Source organism: Xylocopa sonorina, chromosome 1, assembly GCF_050948175.1.
Source record: "Xylocopa sonorina isolate GNS202 chromosome 1, iyXylSono1_principal, whole genome shotgun sequence".
NCBI classification, from domain to species: Eukaryota; Metazoa; Arthropoda; class Insecta; order Hymenoptera; family Apidae; genus Xylocopa; species Xylocopa sonorina.
In genome coordinates, this window is record NC_135193.1 from 20,630,397 (window position 1) to 20,657,532 (window position 27,136).

At 46.8% G+C, this 27,136-nt stretch overlaps 1 protein-coding gene across 1 annotated transcript; it reads right to left on the bottom strand.

Moving 5' to 3' along the window:
* Positions 1-310: 310 nt before the first annotated feature.
* Amon (prohormone processing protease amontillado) lies at positions 311-26,709 on the bottom strand. The gene is made up of 12 exons (XM_076902462.1): positions 26,281-26,709; positions 18,711-18,815; positions 17,693-17,960; positions 15,803-15,840; positions 13,603-13,679; positions 10,013-10,277; positions 7,270-7,482; positions 3,555-3,655; positions 1,748-1,981; positions 1,194-1,358; positions 961-1,078; positions 311-830 (listed from the first exon to the last, which is right to left on the bottom strand). Exons 1-12 carry the CDS (start codon positions 26,425-26,427, stop codon positions 666-668), a joined length of 1,896 nt encoding a protein of 631 aa, XP_076758577.1. The 5' UTR covers positions 26,428-26,709; the 3' UTR covers positions 311-665.
* Positions 26,710-27,136: the final 427 nt, after the last annotated feature.

Below are 27,136 nucleotides of genomic sequence, written 5' to 3' on the forward strand. Positions count from 1 at the left end.
CTCGTCGAGTTGCGAGGATAATTTCGAGTGTGATTATTGTTCCCAACTGAGTGCCGTTCGCGTTTCGTTCCATCCGTTTCCTGATTACCGTCGTTCGACGGCGTCTTCTAGCCTCTCTGAGCCAGCGGAAGGTCTCCCCTCGAATATGCTCGCATGGCTACGATCGCTCGTAAATGAACAGCAAACGTAATCGCAAGCCTCGATTCTATGATTCGTCAGGGATATTTAAATGCTGGATTAATCGTTGGATTAAACGGTCGAACGTAAACGGGAGATCGTTAAAAGAGGTCAAGATATGGCACCGACGTAAAGTCAACGTCCTCTGATAATAAACAGCGTAATCAAACGCGCGAACGAAATCAACGACTAGAAGCTGTACGACCAGAACGTTACCTCGGTATAATTAAGATGCGTTATCACAGGGGTGTTCGAAAGAAACGCAACTTTGACTTGAACAAAATTCGAACGTAACTTGGACATCAGAGATGAGGATTGTCGAGAACAGACGAAGCTTCTTTCCCGGTGTTAGGCGACCACGAGTACAGACCGTGGTTGCGTTCGAATTTCCTTTCGTCGCCGGTATAAATGAAATCCTTAAATAATAAAGACTAGTCGCGTAAACATCTCCCGATACGGATGTCACGATAGAGTGCTCCGGTTGGTCGTTACATCGCCGTCGATCGTTCCTCGTGGGCCTTCTTCACGATCGCTAGCTTCGAGTGCGGATCAGCCGCCGGGAGCCCCGTGTAAGGTGGCTCTCTGGTGCCGTGCAACATCAGCGTCCACTCTCTGATCCATCCGTGTTGAGGTGTCTGAGTATTGAAACTCACCTGAAAGAAATTTCATCTCAGCTCGAAAATCTACGCGTACGTTCACTTCGCGATCCGATCTTTTGTTACGAAAGTGGTGACTGAGAAAAGTCGTAGATTAATAGAAATTCGATGGACATTGTACTGGTACCTCCAGCAACCAAGTACCCTGTGGATACTCTCCCCATGTGTGAGTGGTCATGAAAGGCCATTTCGTGAAGCCGTCTCTATGATCGTCATCGTTTATCCTCCGGCTGAGAATCATCGACCTGAAACCAGTACCACCATCAGCTATCAAGTTCCAACCACGATCGATAACTTTTAATCGCGGTGATAAGAACTGAATTTCAACCAGCAATTTCCATTGAGAACCGATCGACGTACCTGGTGCCCATGGGAGAAGTCAGAAACAACTCCAGATCGCCCCTGCGAGTGGCGTTCACGGAAATGACGGCCTGCACGTGTTCCAGATAGTTCACGGCGTACTCGGTGCCGGCGCAGGCATCAGTCTTTATTTTCAACAGGATCGATCGATCGCTCGTCACTTCCCTAAAAAGGAAATTGACAAAGGTTCATCGACGGTCTGAGGGGTTCGCGGGGGGGTTCGAGCGCCTCTGCAGATTCCTTGGAGAAAGGTTATCAAGAAGGAAGCGTCTTAACGAAGGATGCCAACGTCGAAAGGAGATTAAAATAGCGTTGGTCTCGTGCGAATTGAAGCGGACACGGTGCAACGCAGCGGTACACGCAATAGGGTATCGGCAGTGGGAAAAATCGATACGCGGCTCCTCACCCACGAATTATAATCGAGCAGCTGTTTCTCCGCCTATTTACATACTTTTCGAGTTTCGAACGGGCAAGTAGAAAAAGAACGAACCGTGCCCGCCCCTCTCGACTGGTTACGCTCTAAACAGGATCAATAGCGGCACGAAGACACTCACTGAGTTTCGAGCACGGAACCAGCCTCGCAGTGGTACCGCGGTGGTACGGTTTTCCACTTCTTCGCCAGAGCAACCATCGCACCAGCGTCCAGCACCCCGTAACCGAAGAGGTGATTGAATTCGAGGCCAACGCCGTTCATCGTCCAATGGAATCTTCCCTTCGCGTCGAACAGCGAATTCCTCTTGGACGTTAAGACGGTCAGATGCTGGATGTCGCGCCAGGTCAGCTGCGGACTGAAATCAGGAATCGATGATTCTCCGCTAATTCGATTTTCTCGAGCTTATCGAGGCACTCTTTGATCTTTTCCACGACTAGATATTAAACGATTAATACATGAAAAGAAATGATGTTGCGCGCACTGAGAAATTTACTTTCCATACTTTTAATGACGTCTGAAGATGTCAAGAGACGGAAGGATTTTTAGTATGCATGGTCGCTCGTTTGTTCAGGTCCTAGTGTTTACTGCTATCAGCGTACGATCAAAGGAAGTGGAACAAAAAAGCTCGAGGGACACAGAGAGCGCAGGAATATCAAAGGGGCGATGTCGTGCATTAAACCTCGGCACTTTAGCGCCACGTCCCCGTTACTGGGTCACGTTTCAACGAGTGAGTTCGACGGGACGCGGACCCGCATTAGCAGAGCTTTCAATTCTCCCTAAGCTGCTGTTCTCGATTCTCCCGATTCCAGCAAACGCTCGAATCGCAGTCCAATTGCGTTTGAATAAGTCGAATTTCGTATGCATGGACCGTGATGCGAAATTATCGCGACGTTCCACCTCACGCGTCGAGTTTTCAGTAGTATAAGTCAACGATGTCCGAGACTGTTACCGTAAATTCGAAGGAAATGCCGGTAATTCCGGTGGATTGAAAAATTCTGCTGGGAGAGATCTTTCGTCTGAAATCGAACACCAAACGTTCTATCTCATGCAACGTTGTTTGCATCGGAAACTGCAATATTGTTTATCGTCGGACGTTGAAAACCGTGGGCGGCGCGTCGTGTTTCAGGGATACAGCGACGCTTTTCACTGCTTCCGGATGGTCCTTTAACGATTTATGTAGCTTTTAAAGTGACCTGGTTATTTATGCGCGTATATATACAGAGAACGTTAAAATGTCGAAGGAGATCGATGGAAATTACCAATTCTTCGTTGTTCCCTTCTCAATATTTCTACAAAAAAAAACGCGTATTTACACGGCTAACGATTTATCTATTTTATCACCAACGGAACGAGCCACTGAGAGAAATCAGACGTACCTCGTCCTCGTTTAATTACTCGATCGTCGATATTTTCCTTTCCAATAAAGAACGAAAATATCCGTGCGATCTATTAAGTTGATTAATGCAAATTTTGCCTCGGATTTTATACTAATGGACGTTGCGTCATTCGTCCGTAGAGACGGAATACCGAAGAACGAAACGAGAACACGCGCAGGTATATTTTAAAATAATCCTCGAAGAGCTCGTACGATTGGTTTCCGGTTCTGATCTCGTCGCCTAATACGATATTCATCTCGATTCATCGATCGAGCTTGGCCAACAAGAAAATTCTCCGTCGGAAAACGAGCATCCTCTCCGTTCTCGAGGATTGAACCTATCAAATCACATCCCGGGTATCGAAAGCTACAAAATAACGAGATAACGACCGTCGCGTTCGTTTCGCGATCCACCGCTAGACATGTTTACCAGTGGAAATTGGAAATTTCGTGGCACACTTTAGAAAAACAAGGATACCGTGCAGGAAACTCGTCCGCGTGGAAAGTTCAAAGAGCCGCTCTGGATAACATTAAAATTTCCTCGCGCACTCACTTGGCCTCGAGAGCGAGGGCAAACACTCCCGCAGCTTCCGGTGCGGCAGCTGACGTGCCGCTGTGCGTCGTCGTGCATTTGCCGTAGAGATCCGTGGTGGCCTGAAAGAAAGAAAGTAACGCACACGCGCGTACAACGGATGAAGAAGGCGATGGAGAGGCGACAGGGGACGCAAACGTACACCTCTGTCCGGCTGGGATTAGAATTTATTCTGGCGTCACCTAACTCGACTCATTATGAAAGTGCAGTTCATTTGCACATTAATGATCGCGCGGCGCGTACTAATTCCAATTACATTTACAAAAGCGGCTTTCTGCTCGCGTACCCGCCCACAAGCGCGTCGCCTGTCCAGATTTTAAAACAGACGAATCCTAAACATGTCTTTCAAACGCGCTTCCCTTTCAATGCTCGAGAATGTTGTTCGCGTCGCGTCATGTTCCTCTTCGAAAGAGGAACTCACGGTAGATCACGAATGTCGAATGATGAAAGGGAATCGCGAGATGAATCTCGTATCGAGACATCGCGAAGGTACGCGGATCGATCCGCGCGATTGTACGCGGAGCAACCCCCAACGGCTGGATTAAACGTTCCACTTCGTAACGCTGTAATTTCCTCGAGCGCATCCGAGCGTATTACGCGGATACCGTGAAAGTTTCCGCGTTAAAAAGTTCGCTTCCGGTCACGCGTACGAGCACCGTAAAATCACGATAAACGACGCCGTAATAGGCGTCCGCTGTTGGGAAACGAGCACTTCCTTCCACAATGGGGCGCTTTGAAAAATTGCTTCGCTATCGATGCGCTTTATCGTCAATCCTGCGATTTTCTATACCATCGGACCCGTAATTCCATCGAGTTACAGGCGCCCTTTAATAACCGCGATATGACGCGAGGCTGGGAGAAGAACAAATAAAAGCTGGCGTCGATTCGAGAGAGATAAAAGTGCCGTTTCCCTTTTTTCAGTTAACACGCGGACGACACGGGGATGAGAGCGAATCCCATCTGACAGTGGTTCGCGTACATCTGTGCCACGAGTGTCGGGTGTTCATCCTCCTGTTCCTGCTTTATTTTCCCCTCCGTCCGAGCGTGAAATTTTTGCGCACCGGAGGGTGAGCGCATCGGAAATCCGAGAGAACCGTGTTCGCACATAAAATCTTAACCATCGGGAGGAAAAACGGACGGGAACGGGGGCAAAATCTATTCAGAAACGTGTTCCCCGCTGTTTGTTGTTGAGACCGTAAACGACGTGATGTAACGTGCATTTAACGAGCAGCTTATACAAGCTTATTGGAAGCATCCCTTTCTTTGTAGAGCATCCCCTTCAAATACCAATTTCTCTTTAATATAATATATTCTCTGTCTACTGAAGTCGATCAAATGACAAATTTCTTGCGTATTGCTCAAAGCAAAATAACTAAGTAATAAATGAATATATCGCAGGGGATGAGGTAGAACGAAGGCAAGCGCCATGTGTCTGTTTATCGCAAAACAGAAGATCGTTCCTAGTCAGCCAATGAAATGACGAAACCACGAACAAAAATGGTAATCTCCCCACTTATCAAAGGATGAATCGATGAGCGGTCATAAAGCTGCGTCGCAAAGTTTGCGAACGACCGATAAGCTTCCGTGAGCCAAGAACAAGATCCTAATCCTTCGTTCAAGTTAATCACCAACGATGAGCACGGTCCTCGCGCGAATTACATTCTCATGAATGGCCGTGGCGAGTATTACATCGAATATCAATCGCGACAAAGCGAGAACTGTGGCCCAATTAAGAGGAGGCAGTGCGGTGTATGAGATTTTAATAATCCACGTTCAACCACGAGCGTGTCCACATATCGATTCAATCTCTCCGGAGAGTAATACACCCATTTTCCCGCGTCGAATTCCAATTTCACCGAACCAATCCCTCATCCACGCAGTCACGAAAGGTCACGTTGATTGACAATTTTCGAATGCCCCGTAAACGCGGCACCGTCGCCAAGTAATCTCGCGTCTGGAGGTCGCAACGCGTCCCGACAGACCACTCGTCGACCACGGTCTAATCTTATCTCGGCTGCTCGAATAATAAGGGTTGCTTTTCGTTCCAATTCCCCATCATCGCCATCGTCCGCCTTCTCTGTCCCTCTTTCGCGTCTCCGTCTGCGATCCAGTTGACTTAACAAGTTAAACCCACCTCGTGAACTTGTCATCGCTGACGCGTGTACATGTACAACTTTCTCTTCCTTCGCGAGAACGATAACTCGCCTCTATCGCGAAGTAAACGTCCGCCCCACTGAGCAATCGTTCCTCTACTCCCCTAGATATTGCAACGATATTATTCCAGCAGGAGTCTTCAGAATCCCTGCGAGTGCCAAGCGCTAGGAATGTTAGCCATAATGTACCAACCCCATTAAAGGCAATCCACGTTGAACGTTGTATGAATAAGGATGAAAACGATGATTTTTTCCACTTAACTGTGTTTTAATCGGGGAGAATAGATAACACTAAATTATGCCACCCACACCGTGGTGTCCTTTATCAACAAATTAACTCGATCGCATAGGCGGAGAAATTGTCGTAGACCTTCTCAACTTCAACCCTCCAACTTCCACCCTCGCTCGTTACCAACTTTCAGTAGAAGTTGATTTATCATCGGTCGACCTTCGATCCTACACGAATCGTCGGTGTACCCGCTCTAATTAGAGCGCGGCCACCGTTTGGCTCCTAGCCAAGACGATCTTTCTACCTGGTTACAAACCGTGGTCAAAATGAAAGTCACCGTTCCGTTCTCCCCGCGTGATTTCGTTTGTTCGCTTTCGAGTCTTTCGCGGATGGAACAAAAAGGAACTTTAATTCCAGCACGGGCTCAGATGTAAATAAAGAACACTTTCGTATAAATTACGCGGTGGTTATTCAAATCGGGGCGTTCGTATGCAGCGGCGGAATTCCTGGCTCGTGACCGTGCGGTTAACTTATTTTTACTTGACCCCGCGCACTTGCCCGGAGAATCTGGAATCCACCCTCTCGTGCTCGGAATACTTGGTTAACTGCGTTATCGTAGCTGTACGCGTGACCGGGTGAATTCCGCGAACGCAGCTTGTAAGTTTGCATACCACAGAGGCACCGCTTTGACAACGTTTCGCAGAAATTTTAATTCCCATTCGCAGGCACGCCTTTCGCGAAATTTTGTGGAGGAAGTATTAAACGATCCGTTGACAACGTTGGTCTCAAAAACCTGTGGATCTCCGAAAATTGTTTCACAACGTAATAATCCGTGGACAACCAAAGATCGTGGACGAGGGATGAAGCTTTAATGTCGAAATAGGAAGCACACAGGGCCACAGCTGCGCTCAAGGATCCGACCATTTAGTACTTTTCACTCGACTTAACGACAAACAACGATAGCTTTAAGTAACTGAAAGGCGAGAGGTACTAATGAAACATTTGCCTTCGCGATTTTAGGCGGCAAGTCTCGCGGTTATCGCGGCGTGTAAGGCGAAAATCGACGAAACTTGCCAAAGTCTTAAATATCCTTGCGAAGCTGCGAAATCTCAGGCTCCGTAACCGCGGAAATCTGCAAGTGCCGCGGGTGCTTAACAGCCTCCAATCTTTTATGCCTCGTTATTTCCGCCCCCTTTTCATAAAACCTTTTACAACCCTCGAATACTCGCAAATTCATTAAGACACTCTTAACTTCGTCGGGAGCTTATAACGGTAGGGGTCGAACGTCGCTTACCACCCCTATATTGGGATCCTTAGCACCGTTGCTGAACGTCGAGGCCAGGGTGCTCGAGCAGCTCTCGTCGTAATGAGCGTTTTGCCCGTCGTTGATGGCGCTGTTAATGCTGACAGTCCACATACTGGCCGCGTAACCGTCGCAATTGCAATCGTCCTCCTCGCCGCCGTCACCTGATGCCCACACGTAAATGTTGCCCAGCCCCCTTCGTCCCTATGAAACAGAAAAGTGAACACATTTCGAACGCTGTTCTCGCCAGAAATTGGGCCGAGTTTCTTTCTCACCCTGCCCGCTTTTTTTTTTTTACTTGCCAAGGAATGGCGTCAAGAGATGAAAATATAGGGCAGAATCGCTCGTTTCGAGTTTATTTCACGGCGGGCTCGTCCCCAAAGGATTTCCGCTCCCGATTGGCTGCCGCTGAGACGTAACGACCTGTCATAACTCGCGTGTGAGACGACTGGTTGTTAAGGGAGGCTTCGAAACGGGAGCAGCCGTTTCTCGAACGCGAAACGCCGGCGAGCGGAAAGAATCTTGACACCTATCGATTCACCTCCCCAGGGTTCAAGGGAGAGATTATTGCAGCGTGTAATTACATTATAGAAAGTTGCCAAGGTTCGTAATCGTTTGATACGAGACGCCTTTAAAGTTCGCGGTCCAATAAAGTATTCTTGACGAGACCGGCCGATAATCAAGCGATGAGACCGGTGTGTGACAAAGAGTTAACGTTCGATGGGTATTTATAATGTTTTACAGCTGTTTTTCTCGTTAAACGTTAGTCGCGAACAGTATGGAACAGAGGGCAAACAAATCCGTGACGGAATTAATTGTTCGACCAGTAATTCGCGGTTTGCGGCTTCGTCTCGAACGAATGCTCGACTATCTCGATACTCTCGTAATTGCATTCGAAATTAAATGATTGCCACGAGCGATCGAGAGGAATAAACGCGAATCGAAGTATCTTTCTTCCTGCACACGGTCCTCGGAAATTGGCTGTGTAACATTATTATGGTGAGAACGTTTGCGATAAACATCCGCATTTTCGACGACTCGTCGCGTCTCTCTAATGAAAATTATCGACGTTTCCGTTCGGGACGGGAGTTACACCGATTGGATTCGAACCAATTATCGACTATTCCCGTACGGTTCGTGGAAAGTCGAGAAAAGAGTCAGCTCGCCGCAGTTCATGAAGTCACATCCGCCTAGTATTCGAATATCGATATAATTTTAACTGCAACTTTTATTTCTCTGCACTTTATACTTTATAGATGAACACGCGCGAGAGAAAACGTTGAAAAAAAAATTTCTCAAGTGGCTACTAATCAAGGGGATACTCGCAAGCTTTTGGAAGACGATCGATAGACTCGGAGGGTGGCTTTGTTTAGACGCGGCTTAAGAGCCGGGCGGAACGACTTCCGTCGCCGTGACAGCCGCCAGAAATTCGTGAGACGCAATTACGAAGTTAATTAGGACACTGGCCGCCGTTTCCCCGCGACGGAAGACCAAGTTGGCGAACTAACTTTATTACCGTCTGGCCCTCTTTCCGAGGGAAAGAAGATTTTCTTCTCGATCCTCTCTCCATTGAACAGAAATATTAAACGAGGGAGGCTCTTCTCCAGACACCAAAGGCCACCGTCAAACATTGGAAATATCGATGCAAACCGTGAAAATGCGAAATATTAAATACCATCACGCAACACATAACCGAGGCAATAATTCATAAGGAAAGTTAAGCTTGCAACAATAAACTCGAGAGTGAAAGCAGAGCTTGGTTCGATAGCGTTCACCGCCATTATCGCTTCGCCTGGCAAAAGTTTCAGCCGGGAGGCACCGGAAACAGCCGTATCAGGAAACGATCGCGTATCACGGAAGCGGTCGCAGAGATTTCGAGTTCCATAGCATTCCTGAAAGATGGATGGCGCGCGTTGTAAACGGGGCAGCTGTCGCCGCGCGTTTATCACCATAAAAATTACATCCCGCTGTTTCCATAAAAGTTTCACCGCGGCACGTGTTGCAGCTCGCTCTCGTGAGAAATCAGCCCCCTGTCAGCGGCGTGACAACGTGTCGCGCGTAAAGGTCCGCGCGGTGTTCGGTGTCAACGATAAAATAACGACCGCGATGTTGAGCACAGCGTTGCTCGGTTAAGGCGCGCTTATTCGCATGAATCTTTCTACGTCTCTATCGTTCGAATAACGAAATATACAGACTACATCGACTCTAACAAAAAAAGGAAATCTTCGATACAGTTTCGAATATAGCAATTTCGCGTGGCCAGCAAGATTCAGAACGCTAAAACCCATTAAATATTATTTTGAAATGTAGCATAAAACAAAGGGAAGTTTAGTCAAGTCCTCTAATTTATAACGGCAACCGTCGATCCGTCTACCAAAGTCTTCGTCGTTAACTTTGAATCTTTTGTATAGTTGTCGTATCGATCAACTCGAGACGTTTTTTCCTGCTCGCTACGGTCCAGATTAGAACACACAATATACCAACATCCGTCACTCTCAATTTTCTACCAGCGTGCGATTATTTATGAAACTTTCGAAGCGAATTCCAACGATGACGCAAACCCATGAGCCCTCGAGTTCAGAGGGGAGGCGATAAATAACCGAGGGGTCGCTTCAAGACGCGAGGGTTAATTTCCACCCTCGAATTCGAACGAAGGACGGTAAGAGGATCCTGTGTGACGTTGGGGCAGAGGGCTACACGCGAGACTGGGGGCTGTTCCCACCTTAATACGCACCTCGTTAACGCCGCGCACGATGGCCCTCATCGTCGCGTTCCGCGGCCCGTCGACGGTCTTCCCGTCGTCCGTCGGTCCCCACGAGGCGCTATAAATGTCGATCAGGTCAGGTTCGTGTCCCATGCTGTTCGCCTCGATCAGATCGGTCATGTAAGGCTGATCCAGCATTCGAATCCCGGCGACTTTCGAGTCGTACGCGACGCCCACGCCGCAGACGCCGTTGTCCCTGGCTGCTGCGACCTCGCCAGCGCACCTGGTGCCGTGGCTTGCAAGGAAAACGTTCTAATTAGATTCAGCCGTGTCTCTATCGTCGAGACAATATTATCGTCATGGATTTCTGTCGTCGGAAACTCCGATAGCTAATTATCAGGCATTTGAACGCGACTTAACGTTGCTCGTCGAGTTAAATACGCGATCGCTCTGCGATCTTTGGACCGTCGAGCGACTGCTTCGAATTTTACGTCGACGTTGGAAGGCTCTCGTCGAAGAACCAACCGATAACTCGTACCCACTGTACCATCCACTGTATACCTCGTGCAATTCTAAAAGCGGTAAATTAGCCTGGAAGGATCGGTGAAAGAAGGCCTCACCTCGTTTGTTCTCCGCGCGCATAAATAACGGATCCTCGCGCGGCGGATGTAACGGAACGCTCCTTAAATGAGAATTTACGAGCTACCGTGTCTGAAGTATTTTTCCCTCGCGAGCCGACCGGGACGGAATGGGGCGGGGACACGGTGTTCAGAAGAAATTCTCGCCCGGGAACGGCGGTTTAATGAAAATTTCATTGCCGCGAATTGCTCCCGACTCCGTAGCCGGGAAATTAGCAAGCGCGTCCGCTGTTCATTAGCCGGGCTTGTTGCCACACACGCGACCACTTGGACCAGCTGGAACTCCGGCTGTGCGCGTCTGGTGTTACCAGTTTTAACGAGTACCAACCGCAAACGGGTAAACGCGATTCAATTGTGCGACCAGAGATCGAGGACGCGGAGGAATTGCTCGCGACAACAAACGGTACAATTTATTGCGTTACCGTTTCGCTGTTTAAATCAGAATTGCACGGCTACCGTTGCGTCGGACGGCTCTGTCTGTTATCTAACGCCTATCGGTCCCGTTTCAAAGGTTAAATATGCGACCCGTTGAACCCGAGCGAAGCAATTTCCATCGCGTCAGGCGTAATTAATAAAAGGACGCGCGGAAACAACAGGCAGCCGCGTCATTTACATATAATTGGAGCCCGCAAGGCGATGAGCTTGCCGATATGTTTGTACGCTCGAGGCACAGGGATGGTCCAGACGAGGCTGCTCGTCCGCGCGTTAATCGTACAAAATTCAGATACAATTACACGGTGCGATTAATTAGCTACCGCGCGGCTGACTCTAACGGCGAGTAACGAACGGGAATTCGATGAACATTCCCTGCACATTCTTGCGTTAATCCGATGCAAATCAAACGCAAACAATGCCAACGACGGGAAATTAACGAGCCGCGATGGCACGCGATTGATCTTACAGCAGCGATTTCGGTGCGTATATATCGCGACGCGTTCGCAGCCAGTAATTAACGTTGATTTCCAATTTACACCATTCGTCTGGTATCGAACTGTTCGGCCTGTCGCGTGAAATAACGAGCGAAATGAAATTCCATCACCGTTGTTTCCACTCCCACCTGTCTGGAGACCGTGGTTCCACGTTGCCTGGGGTAATAACACAATTTTTCAATTAACCGTAGGCATCGTTCGTTCGAATATCAAATAAAATTCTGATCCGTCGCGGGAACAAAAATCTCCAGTCGTTTCAATTTCATTTCTCTAGAAACAATTGCTGTTTTCAATCATCGAGACTATTTGGTTCGCCTTGATCGAGTCGATATCGAGTCAAGCGATTCCATTTTGGTGAACGCAAGCTTTGAAGTCGACGTCTAACCGGAACGAGTCCACCTTCCATCAGAGTTGATCAACGATCGAGAAGCTCGATCGAGCAACTTCGTGATGTCCTTTCAGCGAGGAGTACAGACTAACTGCGCGTAAATGGGATACCACGAGGCCATTGCTTCCACGGTAACAAACAAAGGAACGAACAGGCGGAACGGTAATTGAACTGGGAAAGTCCGTCGCGAACTAACCGTTTGAACGACGTAAACCGGAAGTTCTGCGTACCTCGCGACAAAGCGAAGAAAGCCTTCACAATCAATCGTCGTTGAAGCCAAAATCGCGAGGAAAGTTTTATCGTCCTTCCAGTTTCATCACGGCCACTTCGCTCGACTTTAATGTCCACCTTTATTGTCGCGTTCTGATTGAACCGATAAAATCAAGAAACGAACGTCATAAAGAAGATATTGTATGAGCGACTTCGCCAGGAAACGTACGTATTAACGTCGAAGCCGATTGCGGTGGATCGCGGTCACCCACGTTCCGTCCCAAGTTTTTCCACGTGCGCGACGTATAAACGATGAATCAAGTAAAGACGAAGTCGTTGTGCAATGTCACGGTGTAACGAGGAACGTTTCGACCGATTCGCCCTTTTTCCGCTAAACGAAGCGAATCTGGTTGCGTCAAAGGTCAGAGGCGTGGAACGAGTGGGCGGTTCGTTAAAAATCTCCGCGTTGATGAATACAATGGACCATCCTTGGGGCCGTAGACGATTGTCTGGAATTTCTTTCGACGGAAGAATGGTAATTGAACTCGTCGAGGGAACGATCGACGTGTCGTTCTATTGAAAAATACGCGAGGACGGAAGAAAGACGGGGAGAAGGAATGAATTCGACGAGGGGATTTGAAGAATGGAAAGCGTTCCACGTTGCAGAGAGGAGACAACGGGAAATGGGACGGTGATGTAATAAATTCCCAAGGTAAGGCACGTCAATCGAGCAGTGTTTCGAATCAATGTTTGTTCGAGGGGAATATTTGTCAGCGGCATAGATTCGCGGCAATTGCTCGTGAAGCTTACGTAAACCATTTGTGAAAGATAAGTGGATCGTAGAAAGTTTTTATGTAAGAAGAAGGCAAGGGACGCATAATTCTCGGACACGTAATTGAATTACTGTCCGCGAAAGCCCTGAAGAGAAAAAAATGATTAGTTTCATCGTGATAGGGAGAGAGATTTTGTAAGAAGTTACGCGCTCGCATTGTTCCGTGAACTTTGTATCCGACCTCAGGGATAAATCATGTTTCTCGATCGGCTAACTAGAAAGTCGATTTCTCATTATCGGATGAAAAGAAGTTCCATCGATTCTGGGCACCAGCTGAAACGGCATTATCCTCTTTCGTGGCTTCTTCGAGGGCCGTGTCACCTTCAATCGCGGCGAGGAGAACAATGTAAACTTGTAATAAGAAGCTTCGAACAATTTTCCCGGCTTAATAATCTTCTATCCCACCATCCACGCTAATTTTGCCACCCGGTAATCATTAATTACGCGATCACATCGGGCTCTCGTGGCTCCCTCAAGTTCCTGTTACTCAAGATCGTCCTTTTTAATCTCGTCACGCGAAATACCCGGCTTTACGTAACAAATACTTATCCCGTAAGCCTAAGAGCATCAACGAAATATGATTCCGTTGTAAAATTATAGACACGTGCGGTCATTTCACTCACCTATTGAACCAGTCGTCGGTATACCTTGGATACGGATAAGGATCGTTGCTGCTGAAGTCGTAGGAAGCCTTGGCGTTCTGAAAGGCACAAACAATTCGCTATATTTTTTTCCACCGATTCTCGAGTCGAGAGAAGCGAAGAACGTAACCATCCTTGATTAAAAGGACAATTTTAACCTTGGAGCCCAGACAGGATTTTTAGGCTCACTTCTGAAACGAATTCTGGGTCTTGTCAAGGTAAAAAGAAAAGGAGGTAAGAACACGTTGCGTCTAACAATCAAGCTGGTTAAGCCAGGAAGCAAGGCTAAAGGCAACAATCGTTAGAACGAAAGCTCCCCAGAGCTTTCTCTCAATGAATAACACGGGGGTAGTTGGACGCGTCTCGTAAACGCGGTGATAGTCCTCTGCGATAGTATTCTTTGGAGACCACTATATTGTACCGCTTGCGTCCGAAAATATATTTCTATGCATACGTTTCTAATTTTGTGCACTTCCAAATTGCGTTTTATTATTGTACAATCCAGTGGAATCTGTTTTCTGTTTCGTTTTCATCTTGGTGTAACATTAATAACTTTCCTAGAAATGGTTAGACCCCGAGCAACGTTAATTAACTGCATACAAAATGCAGGGTCTGCGAGTGCGATTTACGCACCAGCGTGATTCTCTTTCATCTATTTTACTCGCTACACGCGTTCCATACTCCCAGCCGGCGTTGGTCACTGATTAATCTTCATATTCTCGAAAGCTACCCCTGCAGCACATCCCTTCGTTCCTCCGCGCCATCGGCCTCTTCCCTCGCTTCGCATCCGCGGCAACTCATTTTTTTACCCTTTAATTGAATGGCACGGCGTTAATGAAAATTCCAGAATTTTCTGACGTTTTACCATAAAAGCCAGCTTGATTGATGCTTTACTAAAAAACCAACGAAAAAGAGCAAATCTACCGTATTAAAATTTCCCCGATGAATTCTCTCCTTTTCCCGCAAATTGATCGCCGCTACCGAGAAACGTTGCGTCCCGACGAAATGGTTAATTAGTTTCCCGGCTATTCTTTTACAGGCAGGATTTCCCTTTTGACATTTAACGTCCCACCATCGACTTTCCTCCGTCACAGTCGATCGCAAACTCCTCTGATACGTAAGCTGCATAGTCTCCTCGGCTTTCGCTCGATCTTCAGGAAAAATCCAAGCGATGTCTCGCGTTTTCCATTATCTCGCTCTGCTCGACGCAAACGCGAACAGGTTTCACCGTCCGCGTTTCTGCGTTTTCATTCATCGAACGTCACCGTTGCCTGCTCGCTTTAATAATACTCGCGAAGCGCAGAAAATAGGTCGAACGTTTGTTATCGCCGCGAAACAAAGGTAATTCGATGTACCCATTACACCGTGTTTCCCCAAGGCGTTCTGCAGCTTTTCAACGAAAGCATTACGATTCCTCCGGCGTTCCCATCACTCGACGCAGCCTGGGATGACGTCCTCGGAAAGATGTTGGAACGCAATGACTTTCCTCCGCGATGCGAAGTGGATCTCGAGCAGCAGACGAGAACTCCCGGGTACGTGATGCGAATCGACTGCCTCTTCTTTCCGAGGGCAGAAGGAACTTTTCTCCCGTAATAGGGCACGTCATTGTTTTCGACAGGAACCGTTTCAAGATCTCAACGCTTCCTCACGAGCAAATCGCGGCGGTCGAGAAACTGAGAACGCGTCAGACGTATAATTATCGTCGATTGATTTCAATTGGCTATGCTCGATATAAGTTCCCATTTTCCATCGTTGAAAGATCGATCAAAAACAACCGACATCTCCCGTTCGTCCTTCGATTCCTTGGGTTAACATTTAACACACCAGCGACCGGTGGTCACCTGTTCAGGTGGATCCCAGGAAGGACACCAATCTGGAAGCCGTCGCGGAACTTTATGGCCATCTCTCGATTTGAATTTGAACGCGCGTTGGGTATTACCCTGACGTGGCTTACGAATGTCTTTCGGTTCTAATGGAACGTCGCCGTTGTGGGAGAGTAAACGCCTCGTAAAGACGCCAGATTGAACGAGACTCGGAAACGAGCCCTCAAGACGGCTTCTCGCTAATAAGCTGGGTCGAATTCAGGATGGGAATAAAGGATAAAGAAGCTGGCGGATTGCGACGCGTTACAGGAGTACACGCGAACCGCAGATACGGTGTTGCGTAATGATGGCGTACTTACGTAGTTGTACTTCAGATCCGGATGCATATAGTCAACGCCTGGAATGGAAAAGGTGGAACAGAATTAGCCAGGCGGAATTTACGCACGTCAGAAGGGATTTCGCGATCTGGTGTAGCGGAAAAAATTGAAACGCAAGAGGATTTCTCGAGATCTCGAGAAATCTGTAATGAGTTTCCGTGCGTTAATGATTCGCGATACAATTAACGTGGTACCTGTAATACAATGCGAAACCAGAGTTCGAACTTTTTTTAGCTAGCAATGAGATTTCTGGGATTGTTAATCCGTTGGATACGTACGACGAATTATTGGAGATTATTAAACGTGAAACGTTCATTTCCTGGAGTTCAGCAAATAGGAAGTTCAGCCAATATTGTATTCTCATTTCCGCGGTATTTAATACAACTCGCGCACAGTGCTCGCTACGCATCGACGTCGATCATAGTTTAGAGAACATATTTTTTCTGCTCGCGTCAAGAAATTAAATTATTACAGGTCCTATGTACATCATTACTCATCCCTCAAATATTGTAGATAGCCGGTAGGATTAAACCAAAGCGATCGTAGTGTCTATCAAATGACGGGATCATGGTTTACCTGGAGGATCAACGAATTTCGCCCGAGGTTAAATTTGTAATGTTCTACGAAACAGGAACACCGTCGTTGAGGTATTACCCGGATGTTTGCCGAACGATGACTCGATTTCGCGAGCGAAATCGATAACACCGTGGTAGACCGCAAAAGGCACTACTTAACAAGCCGAGATATTCGAGATTACAATTTAACAGAGACGAGTATCGAGTCTCCGAGCTTAATAAACGGGGGTGGCATGGCCAATAGTTTCCCCGTTCGGGAATTATCGATTCTGGTTTACGCAATGGAGATTCTGAAGCATAATCGCGTTTCACAATCGCTTATAGAAAACTGTTACCCAACAATCGATGGACCGATAGACAAAGTTTGAATGAACAGGAAATCGTTCGCCTCCTGCGAACGTAGTCTTCTCAAGAACGATACGCAATCTTGTAGTATCGAACGAAGAACTAAAAGGATGTTTAAATATTTAACATTGGATCACAGGTTTCTGTCCGTTCGTCCACTAGCTATGCTCAATTAAAGACAATTTTTTAATTGGAAACTGAGTCGCGAATCTCTACAGCGCGGAACGATGGTTCGTGCATGTAACGAACAAGCAAATATCAGTATAAATGTTCATTCGTGAGAGGATCAGCGACTAGTTGTCGATATATCTCCACACATCTGAACCGGTCACGTTGGTTTTGATCCATTGGATTGTTGGCTATCGACGTCCACTGGAAACACGTTCGTTTCTCTGTGAAGTACGATGTACACGATTTAATCAATCCCCAAGACCCAGATACGGGTTTTATTTCGCTTCTACTGACGAGCACGTATGCATAACTGGTGGCGATGTCCATCGAAATCGATAGAAAATATCGAAAGTGCAGTGTTCCGAGTGAAATCAATGTACATCGACTTCACGAAGGAACGAAGCGGACGAAAGACCGTTTTAATATCCGGCACAGTATAACGAGCGATGGTAACTAATGAAATTAGGCCGTGGCAATATCTGTAATTGATTAACCAGTCGATTCGGCGCGTAATTAATGCAGCCAACCTCAGGAATGCCACGTGTTCACGTGCCGCATAATCTAGGCTAAAACGCTTTCTGTTAATGAGCTCTGAAGACGCCGTGGGCGAAGTTTCTATTGTTAAATCGCGCAAAGCGATCCATTAATCCAATCTTGCATTGTAATCTTACATTATCGCATTTGCACGCGGATATGATCTTTCCTTTCCTTAAACAACAGAGAGAGACTTTTAAGTCATATCGCGTTGCGACATTGGTTAAAAACAAGGGTCAAGTCTCACCGTCGTCCATTATAGCAGTGGTCACATTTTTCCCGGTAACACCCTGAGCCCAGGCTGCCTTCACGTTCAAGTCCAACTTCGGTTTCCCGCCATTCTGCCCGGTGTTCTTCAGGTACCACTGATACTGGAAGTACGGGTCAAGCGGGTCCCTGTTCCCAGGATTCGCTGGATTTTTCATTTGGTACAAAGGCACCAGATTATCCACGCTCAAAGGCTTGTACCCTTTCTTCACCCTCTTGAATCCAGGCTGCTGCACCGCGGTGTGCACCTGAAACATTTAAGCAAAACCCGCTGTTCGCGTCAACCCCGTGCAAACTCGCTTCTACCTCTCGAACGTTACCGAGTGATTAACGAAACGGTACATAACGAAAGCGGCAAAGTGGTAAAGAGAAACGTTAAATAATTTATCTTCTGCCGAACAAGCGATGCGTTGGTTCGATAATCGGATGTCCTCGGCAGAGTACGTCTCTCTCTCTCTTTGAAATACTCTATTTTATTCGATGCCATCCGTTCTACAATGGAAAAATAATGGATGTTTGGTTAAATCTCCTCGCGACCCCGGGATCGAGCGGAAGGGTCGTCTCGACGGAGACCTCGCGATGAAAATTTATGAAGGTGTCGTCGTAAAAATGGAGGAACGTCGTCCTTTCAGGGGGATCAATGACGATTCGCGCACCTCCGCGTGCAACACCCGCTCCTCCCGTAATTTTATGCGATCAATTTGTCTCCGCGTCGATTATATCCTCGCCGCAGCTGGAAACCGTGTATTCATTTACATTTATATCGACTATTGGATTCAGATTTCGCATGCCCTCGCACGAACGAACGAGCCACCCCTTTCGACGCCGCCTCCGAGCCTTCTGAATCGTTCTCCAAACGGAATCTGTTCGTCGATCGGGATGCTTGGTCGTAAATGACTCCCGTGACGATTGTGCACAGACGATGGGTATATTGTTTTCATTTATACGATGGTTACGCGATAAAGTAAGATTCCGTAGAGTTTCGTGGGGTCACTTACCATAGGGTCGACCTTCAATCTTCTCATGTGGGGCACAGACCTCTTGCTCCGCGCGTGTGCTAAAGCTCTGTGTATAAAATGATACTCCGTCTGGCTGCCCAATACCTAAACAGATCAAATAAAATGCAATTTATATTCCAAGGTTCGTTGAATAAATCGATTGGGTAGAATTCTCTTAAGATAGCGCTGGACAAGTGCTTCTTCGCGAGATAAAAATGATCGATGAACAGCAAGGAAGGGATCCTCGAAATAGCGTCAAACAGCTTTCACGTGGAAATGTAAGTTGGCGATGAAGTTGAACGAAAGCAGGAGCGGGAAAGTTGTATAAAAGCAGGTTAACAAGTTCATTACTTCCTTTCGATCGTTTTAGAGGGAGAATTCCGAGTGGCCAAGGAGAAACTCAATTTTTCCTGCTGTTTCGCGGTAAAGCAATTTCAGATAGCTCTCACGACCGGATGCGACCGGTGGAGGAACCCTTTCGAGATATCAATTCGCTTCGACATTCGCAACGACAAACTTCTACTATAAAACTACCGTTTCGCGTCGTCTCCTCCGGCTGTATACTGGATTTTAAACGAAATTATTGTCTCCGCGGGTTTGGAACAAAGTTCTCGACTTGCAGAGTTCCGTTGTGACGTCCCCAGCCGCCATGTTCGATCGAATTATAGGAGAGTAAGTTGACGATCGGTCTGTGAGGCTCCGTTTCGATTCAATCGAGCCAATTACAAATTGATAAAGTTGCCTCGATTACGGCTGGTACCGTACATACTGTTATCCGATCAATATGTCCACGTCGTGAGAGGAAATCGATCCGACGCCGGATTAAATACACGCGCGTTATTTACCCTTCCTATCCACCGATTCCATCGTTCAATTAAAGTAACTTCCGTCACCCCTTGCGACCGGTTAACAAAATTAACGATCCACGTTCGAGTTAATCCGCAAACGACTTCGCTGCAGCCAAGGAAGGTGGATCTAAGATCGTAATCTTCGTCCCGAGTCGAGTGAAAATGATTTCGTTACCCACACGGGCTAATTGCTTTCTCGATGGCTCTCATGAGATGAAACGCAGCGGTTCCTTAAGGACCTTCCCTTGATTCTTATCGACAGCTTCCAATGCTACGTATTTACCCATGACTGAGCTGCATCTCAACGTGACCGTTGCAATCTTCCGCAAAGCGATGTGTAAAGGTCAAACTGCCTTCATCCGCCCGTCAGCTTCCGGTTTCTTTCGTGGCGGCGCTAATGAAAATTGTTTCTTGCTATAAAACCACCGTAAATGTCGACGTATATGTGCAACCCTTTTGCGCTGGATCTTATTTTCGATTTACCATCCGCAACCTATCGTTACGAGATCTACCTACGAATAGACTTCTCCATTAATCGAACGACACAGGAAACGGTGGGAACGAAAATAGAGCTCGTTTTCAACCGACAAAGCTGCAGAAGGAATTCGTGGAACGATAAATCGATCCATCAGGCTGATTTCATCAGCCTCCCCCGTGAAAAGGCAGGCAAACCATAACACGGAGCAACTGAAGGTTGGACGATGCTTTATCATCCTGTTCTCGATTTCCCGTATTGAATTTACACGTAGCGTAGCAGACCACGGTTACCGTGCCGACGTTGCACATGGGAAGCCCTCTAAAATAACAGCCCCACCGATAGAGTGTACAATGTACACGATCAATTATCACACGGTTCACCGAAAACTTTGACCATCTGCCCGCGTCATTTGCCACCGCGTAAAGTTCATCTTCCTCGAGAACACCATCGAGCGATTAACGAAACGATAATAAAATTATAAGATATTCCATATTCGATCCTCGCCACGATGCTTTTTGCGCTTCCTACGCTGGCGAATTTTATTTGTATTTTCAACGATAAGTGGATAAAACATTCCACGCGGAAATAATAAAGACGGGACACTCGAACGGCTTTATTAACGGCGACAGGGGATATCGCGAACACCCCGCGAATACGTTATTCAATTATCCGCTGTCCCTGATAAAACGGAATGACCAGCGGCGCTGTTTAATCAATCACGGTTGGATGTATTTAGGTCAACGTATCCACCTGCTCGATTAACCGTTTCATTAATTCACGATCGTAACTGGCGACGATCTCAATGTAAATATAGGAACAATAACTCTCGACACAAAGACTCGCCCCCTTTTTTTTTCTCTTTGGCATACATCGTACATCCATCGTACACTTAATCGTTTCTGATTCCTAGCTAGCAAAAAAAACCACGCGAGCTTTCATATTCCGCTGACAATTTCCTCCCCGGACGTTGGACGTCACTCGTGGAGGCGAAGTTTAGACGGTCCCTTAATCGTGTTCCATCTGGGGCTACACGTGTCGCGTAATCGAATCGGGTAGCCCGCGCCAAACGCGTAACCATCCAGCACAACATTGCGGCGTGTTTGTCCCGGGGACGAGAACACGAATGCAGAGGTTTATTGTCCCTCGCGTTTCGCGGCCTGTTACCGCTCGCAGATGCAATTTATCCCGGCGACATTGTGCCCGGAGGATGGCGACGGACAATGCCGCGATCGACCTGAACGAAGAAATATGGCCGGCCCTGGTCGGTTCAGTTCACCGCGCGGTTTATCGGGAAACAGTGGAGCTTTTATGCGAAGTCGCGCGAAACATCGTTCCAACCGCTGGGTGGTCGGATAGAAAAAGCTGAAAGCCCCGAGGAAACTTGGTCGAACTTAATCCAGTTGCGGACAGAGGGTTCGAAAGTCAATTTCGTTGGTCCGCCGCGTCACGCGTGGACCTTGACGCTCTTGTATACGTTTAAATTCCGCTAAGGAAACGAGTTGGAGAGCCGACGGGGAAGATAATAGAAGGAAAGTTCGCACGTTACGAGCGCTCTTCGTCGATCTTTGAATGATAAATAGTTTCGATGGGGATTACGCGATGTACTCTTTCTACGAGCTTCCTAGCGAAACGAAACACCCTCTGATTACGTAATTTAGGGTAAAAAAGCTGGGAATATTCGAGACGGATACGTTAGAGGCGTAAATCGTTGCGCAAGAACGATGCAGGGATAACAGAAGCGCTTGGAAACTTGTTCTCCGTTCTCTCTGTAATCCTGATGGCATCTTGCATATGGAATGAGAAAGTGGCATTTTCTTAATCTGGAAAGAATCGCGTTACCAAGCTCTGAGCTTGCGTGCGTGTCCCTTTAAATATGGAGAACGCCTCAGTGACTACAAGATTCTTACGTTACCTTCTCGCGAGCAATTAAACTACTGCGTGAGTGCAGCACAATTTCATTCAAATCGCGTCGCGAATTGCATCGTTAATCACGTTCGACTGCGATGCTATACGAGCACAATCGAACCTGTACTTCTGCCACGTACGAGGACGAGGTAATAGTTCGCTTCGAAACTTCAGCTGCGAACAAGCGGAATTCTTTCAATGGTACAGTATAAAGTTCTTGATAATACAGAAGTTATTCAATTAAATTGAACCAATGCATAAGAAGTAAACGAAAGTACGTCGCAATCGATGCTCATAGTGTACCAGTTCGAATTCTTTCGCTAGTGAAACTAATGATTTCTGCATCACCACGCGTGCATATACAACGTGGGTGGTTTAAATAAATCTAGACGCTATAGCTGTTCCTAGCTACATGCGGGTAGTCACGATTAACGATTGAAGTACAGCTATTGTGCTATATAGAATCGTTTTAACGGGGCCTCGCAATTCTTCAACCGTTTTATCCTATTAATAGAAGAACAACATGGTGACACAGCTGTTAACGCTTATGAATAACATTCTTCTTATTCTGATCGACAACGATTAATTCCAAAAGCAATGTACTAAACATGATGGATTAATAAAATGCGTTAACAAGCTTTACTTGTTTATGAACGTGTACAAATAATTCTCCAAGGATTTAACAAGATTCTTATCGCGCTCCAGACGAATAAAATTAAGCAGAAAGATTTCCACCCTTCTATCGGTCAAGTTTCGCAACGTTAGATCGAAAGGCTACCAGGCGTTACCGCGACATTCCGATCGATCGACCCATTTAACATGATTATTTCACGCGGCTTCCCTCTCGACTAATCCTTTTTATTATTTACAGACAGTCTGTCTCTTGGAAAATTTTTACCAGACTCTTTTGGATGCACGCTCGCGGAATGTGTTACACAGGAACGCTTCCCCCAGGAAATCTTTGTTCCCTTTTCGAACGATGAAAATCCGGTGACGGATAACGATAACAAATCCGACCAGTGGTCGGTGTAGGCGATCGATCATAGTGATAATCCGCAGCATACGTCACGGCACGATTAATCGTGTCAGACGGTCGGAAAACTCAGATAAAACAACATCACACATCAATATAATATAGCGTTCGAGAGGAAATCGATTAACCGAGAAGTGGATGAATTACATCCCCCGCGATCTTCTTCCGTTCAAATTTCATCGTACGTTTTACAGATGAAACAACAGTTCGAAGCTATTCGCGACGATGTTAATTCGTCGCGCAGATTCCTTCAAGCTCCTTTAAACATTCGAAACGACGCGGAACTTGAAGTCGTTGCTTTCCGTGTACTTAAACAACCGGCAAGAATCATCGAGTCGAGAAATATCCACCGGCAGTCGCACTATCCGCCCCTTTATTCCACCGACCTTTTCCAATCTCTTCGTCCTTCCAGTCAATTGACCTTATAACCCTCCGCCACGAGTTCGAAACACAGTTTCCATTCGGTCGATTTTCGAAACCGCTGCAGATCACCCTCGCTCGAGATATCCTACCGAGTAACAAGCCACTGTTCCATGCTTGGCCACTTCGCGCGATTATCCTCAAGGAACAGTACCGGCTATCTATCCTTGATCTCTGCTAGGGATGTCGTTTGTGCTCCAACGACAGACCGAACGAACCTTTGACTAACGCGTAATGAAACGTTTGATCGTGTTATTATTGGAACGCGTTTCCAGCGATTACTGGCAGGCAAATCTGTTAATGGACTAACGACGGACGAACGTGCGTGACGAAAATGTATGAAATTACGCGCTTCTAAATCGAATAATGCAGAGATGAGCAGAGGTAACGAATGACGTCGCGTTCGTTAATAAAGTGACGGAAATACGATCCCAATGCACGCGTATCCGCCATCCAGTGACCTTTCTCATTTATGGCTGCCCATTTCTCGCAAACACGCGTGTATCCGTAAAATTAAATCGACCTTTCTTAACCATCGAGTTATAGGCACTCGCAGCTGAAAGGAATTCGAATCTGAACTGCTCGCGCGAGCTATCCTGGATGCACATTGCACCACAATGCAGCGGATCGCATCGCTGCGATTCATAGATATCGCAAGAATGTCGGTTGTTGAGATAGGCAACCAACGTCGTCTTTGGTAGCACTTGCAACGTGAAGGGTAAATGTAAAGGGGAAAAATGTAATTTCTTCGACAGGACTACCCTTTCGTCGAGAGTTCCGCTTGGAGCTTGCAGTAACGAGAGTAACGTTTCGTAAAATGGAAGGAAAATTTCTCGCCAAGTATCCCTCTTTTACCCAGCGTCTGCTTTTGTAACGTTTAAATGAAATTTGAGGAAGCGTTTCGATCGTCAATGAAGAAGTTGAAGACAAACGTTTGTCCTTTATATCGTCTGGGCAAAGGTCGTCCTTTATTAAACTCTTCGACTTAACAGCAGTGATTACAATCCACAAGAAATTATATTGCGAAGCTTCTTTATAACCGAGCAAGCTACCTCACAAATATACCCACTGTTTTTTTTTTCTTTTTTTTTCACTGTTTACTCTCGTTTGATAGCACCCAGCACAAAGTTTTATTTAAACTACTCTCTACTCGTTGCAGGGAAATTCGCGACAATTTCTTCAACGAGATCACACGGCCTGAATTAAATTCTAGCGTACGCGTCCTTTGACGGACGCCGAACAGAAAATCGCTTAATGAATAATAACGATATTACTTTCCCCGGGCAGATAAAAAGAGAATTGAAAACGGTTGCCTCTAGAAGCTTTCTAATACCTCGTTTTAACTGATTGTAGGAACGAAATGAAAAAAGTTTCGTCGAAAGCGTTCCGTTTCGTTGCAATCGTATAAAACTTTTAACATCTTTATATCAAAAATTTCTTTAAGAAACGCTTCTCTGAGAACATTGTTAATCGCTTCGTGACACGACGCGTGTGTGCCGTGTATTGTATGGGAAAATACGTAGAGAAAAAGTTGGCGACGATGGCCAGTGCCTACGCAACGATTACCACGTAGGCGTCGGATCGCACGGCGTCGCTTCCACTGCCACGGTGCCTGACCACAAACTGATGTTTTCACTTCGGTGAAGCGAATTAGAAGTCGCGACGAGTTACTGAACTCGTGCGTCACTAGACACACCAAAAGTACATAAGCGAATCTGTAACGACGGGCGAGTCTGTCGAGCTGTAAAATTGTATCGTTAGATACTGTATTCGAGATGTATTGCGCAAAGAAAAGAAAAAAAAACGCGAGAAACGCACAGGAAAGAAATGGATTAGCGCGGCCTTAGGGGAAACTCTCCCTCGCGTTACAAGGTTGCTCTAGACGAAGTTAATCTTATCGTTAACACGTATCCTACGTATTTATGACGTCGACCAACTGTTTCGAACACGTTTTCGCGATAATGCGGGTGTTCGTGACAACAGCCACGAAATCAATGCCTCTGGTAAATCGTGCATGCCTGCGGTGGAATATCGGTCGTTCATGCGGTGAACTGATAACGAGTTTACGTTGATATAAATCAACGATGAAGAAAGGCAAGCGTAAACGAGGCCAGCATAGATTTTCCAATGGCTAAATTAATAATATAACCATTGACAAACACGCAGCTTCAAGGATCCAACTGAGTCCGATGATTTATCGATCCGTCTTTCGATCCGATCTCTCAAACTGCAAAAATTTATTAAAACAACGTTTAATACCCGCTCGTCGAGCTTGGAATAGAAAAAAAAAGAAAGAAACGATTGCCAAGTGTTTTTCATAGATTTCTATTGCTTTAAATACCAAAAAAAGAAATTGTCATCCAACTCGAACCAATACGATAACATACTAAAAGCAAATTTGCCCTCTCGAGTATGTATTTTTTTCCGAGCAAACTTATCGATCGTTCAAGAGAGATTTCATTCTCATCCTGGCATGTTCACCCCATCCGTGTCCTAAGCCACACTCGGTTTCACCCCGGATAAGCAATTTCCTTAGCGCGGTCGTGCCGTGTACGTGGTTCGCTCGATGATCTGTGTCAGTGTCAAGAACTCATGCTATGTGGCCTACCACTATCGCAAAATAGTCCGTGAGAACTTATGAAAGTCTTTCCACGATCAATTCCACCTTGCTTTATTCTAATCGCATAACCATCCGGTTATATTCATGGAGTAACCTACGAGCACTTAGAAAGAAACTAAATTGTACAGTCCGTCATCGATACGAATAATGCAATAATTAACAAAATCTCGTTTGCGATATCGTCGATACGATAACGCATGTGTGGGGTGAAAAAAAAATGTAACTACAATCGAATAAACGGTTGTCGCGTTGAACGCGACGCTTACCGGTCCAAGATTGACGAATCCATTCCTGGCAGCCACGCGATCGGCGACGTGTCTCTCCGCAGGCTGCCTCATCTTCACGAGGAACGTGTTAGTGAACACCTCGGCACTGCTGCCGGCGCAGAGGAGCGCGATCACCGCGAGTAACATCGTGACGGGCCGGCGGCGTACGCTGATGTATTTTGCATCCGCGGGCACTGTACTCGGTGTACGCGATGGTACTGCGATTTTCGAGCTGTCAACCACCTCCGCGGAAGGGGAAACCGAGGGCTTTTTCCGGTAGGTGGTAGCAGCGACGCTGGCGGCGTACCCTGCAACCGTCTCCGTCTCACTGCTGGTGAAAATGTCGATGGGGGTGGTGGTAGAGTCGCGCGAGACGACGTATGAGATCGCTGAGTCGCGCGCAATAATTGAAACGACACGTGCTCTCTCACCATGCTTGTCACTGGCCGACTAGTTTTCCTATCGTCCCTCGATTCACCCGCTGTTACCAATCAGGGAGAGATACGCGAGGAAAGTGTGGCCGCGGAGTCGTCGGGCATGCGTCCTGGGGATCGTTGGCCGAACGCTGCAATCGTTAATACGTGTAGATCTAGTCGAGATCTCGTTCGGATGGTCGCGTATTGAATGCGTGCACACATTTACGCGCACTTTAAACGGAGAAATATGTTGCTGAACAGAAACGTGCCTCGCGGACCGCCAAACGATACCACTGTACGCTCGAGTTTGACGTCACGTGGTGTATCGATTATACGCCGCCTTCGAACAATGGCGGTTTTCCGTGAAATATGCACGACAAAGTGTTTTCTGCCTGATAATTATAAGTTTTATCCGGAAACCTTTAATGTATCTTTCCGAT

Coding starts and splice junctions, on each gene's coding strand:
- Amon (XM_076902462.1), bottom strand. CDS start 26,427: ATGTTACTCGCGGTGATCGCGCTCCTCTGCGCCGGCAGCAGTGCCGAG. Junction 18,816..26,280: donor GATTCGTCAATCTTGGACCG/GTAAGCGTCGCG, acceptor TGATCTGTTTAG/GTATTGGGCAGCCAGACGGA. Junction 1,982..3,554: donor GCCCTCGCTCTCGAGGCCAA/GTGAGTGCGCGA, acceptor TCCTGATTTCAG/TCCGCAGCTGACCTGGCGCG.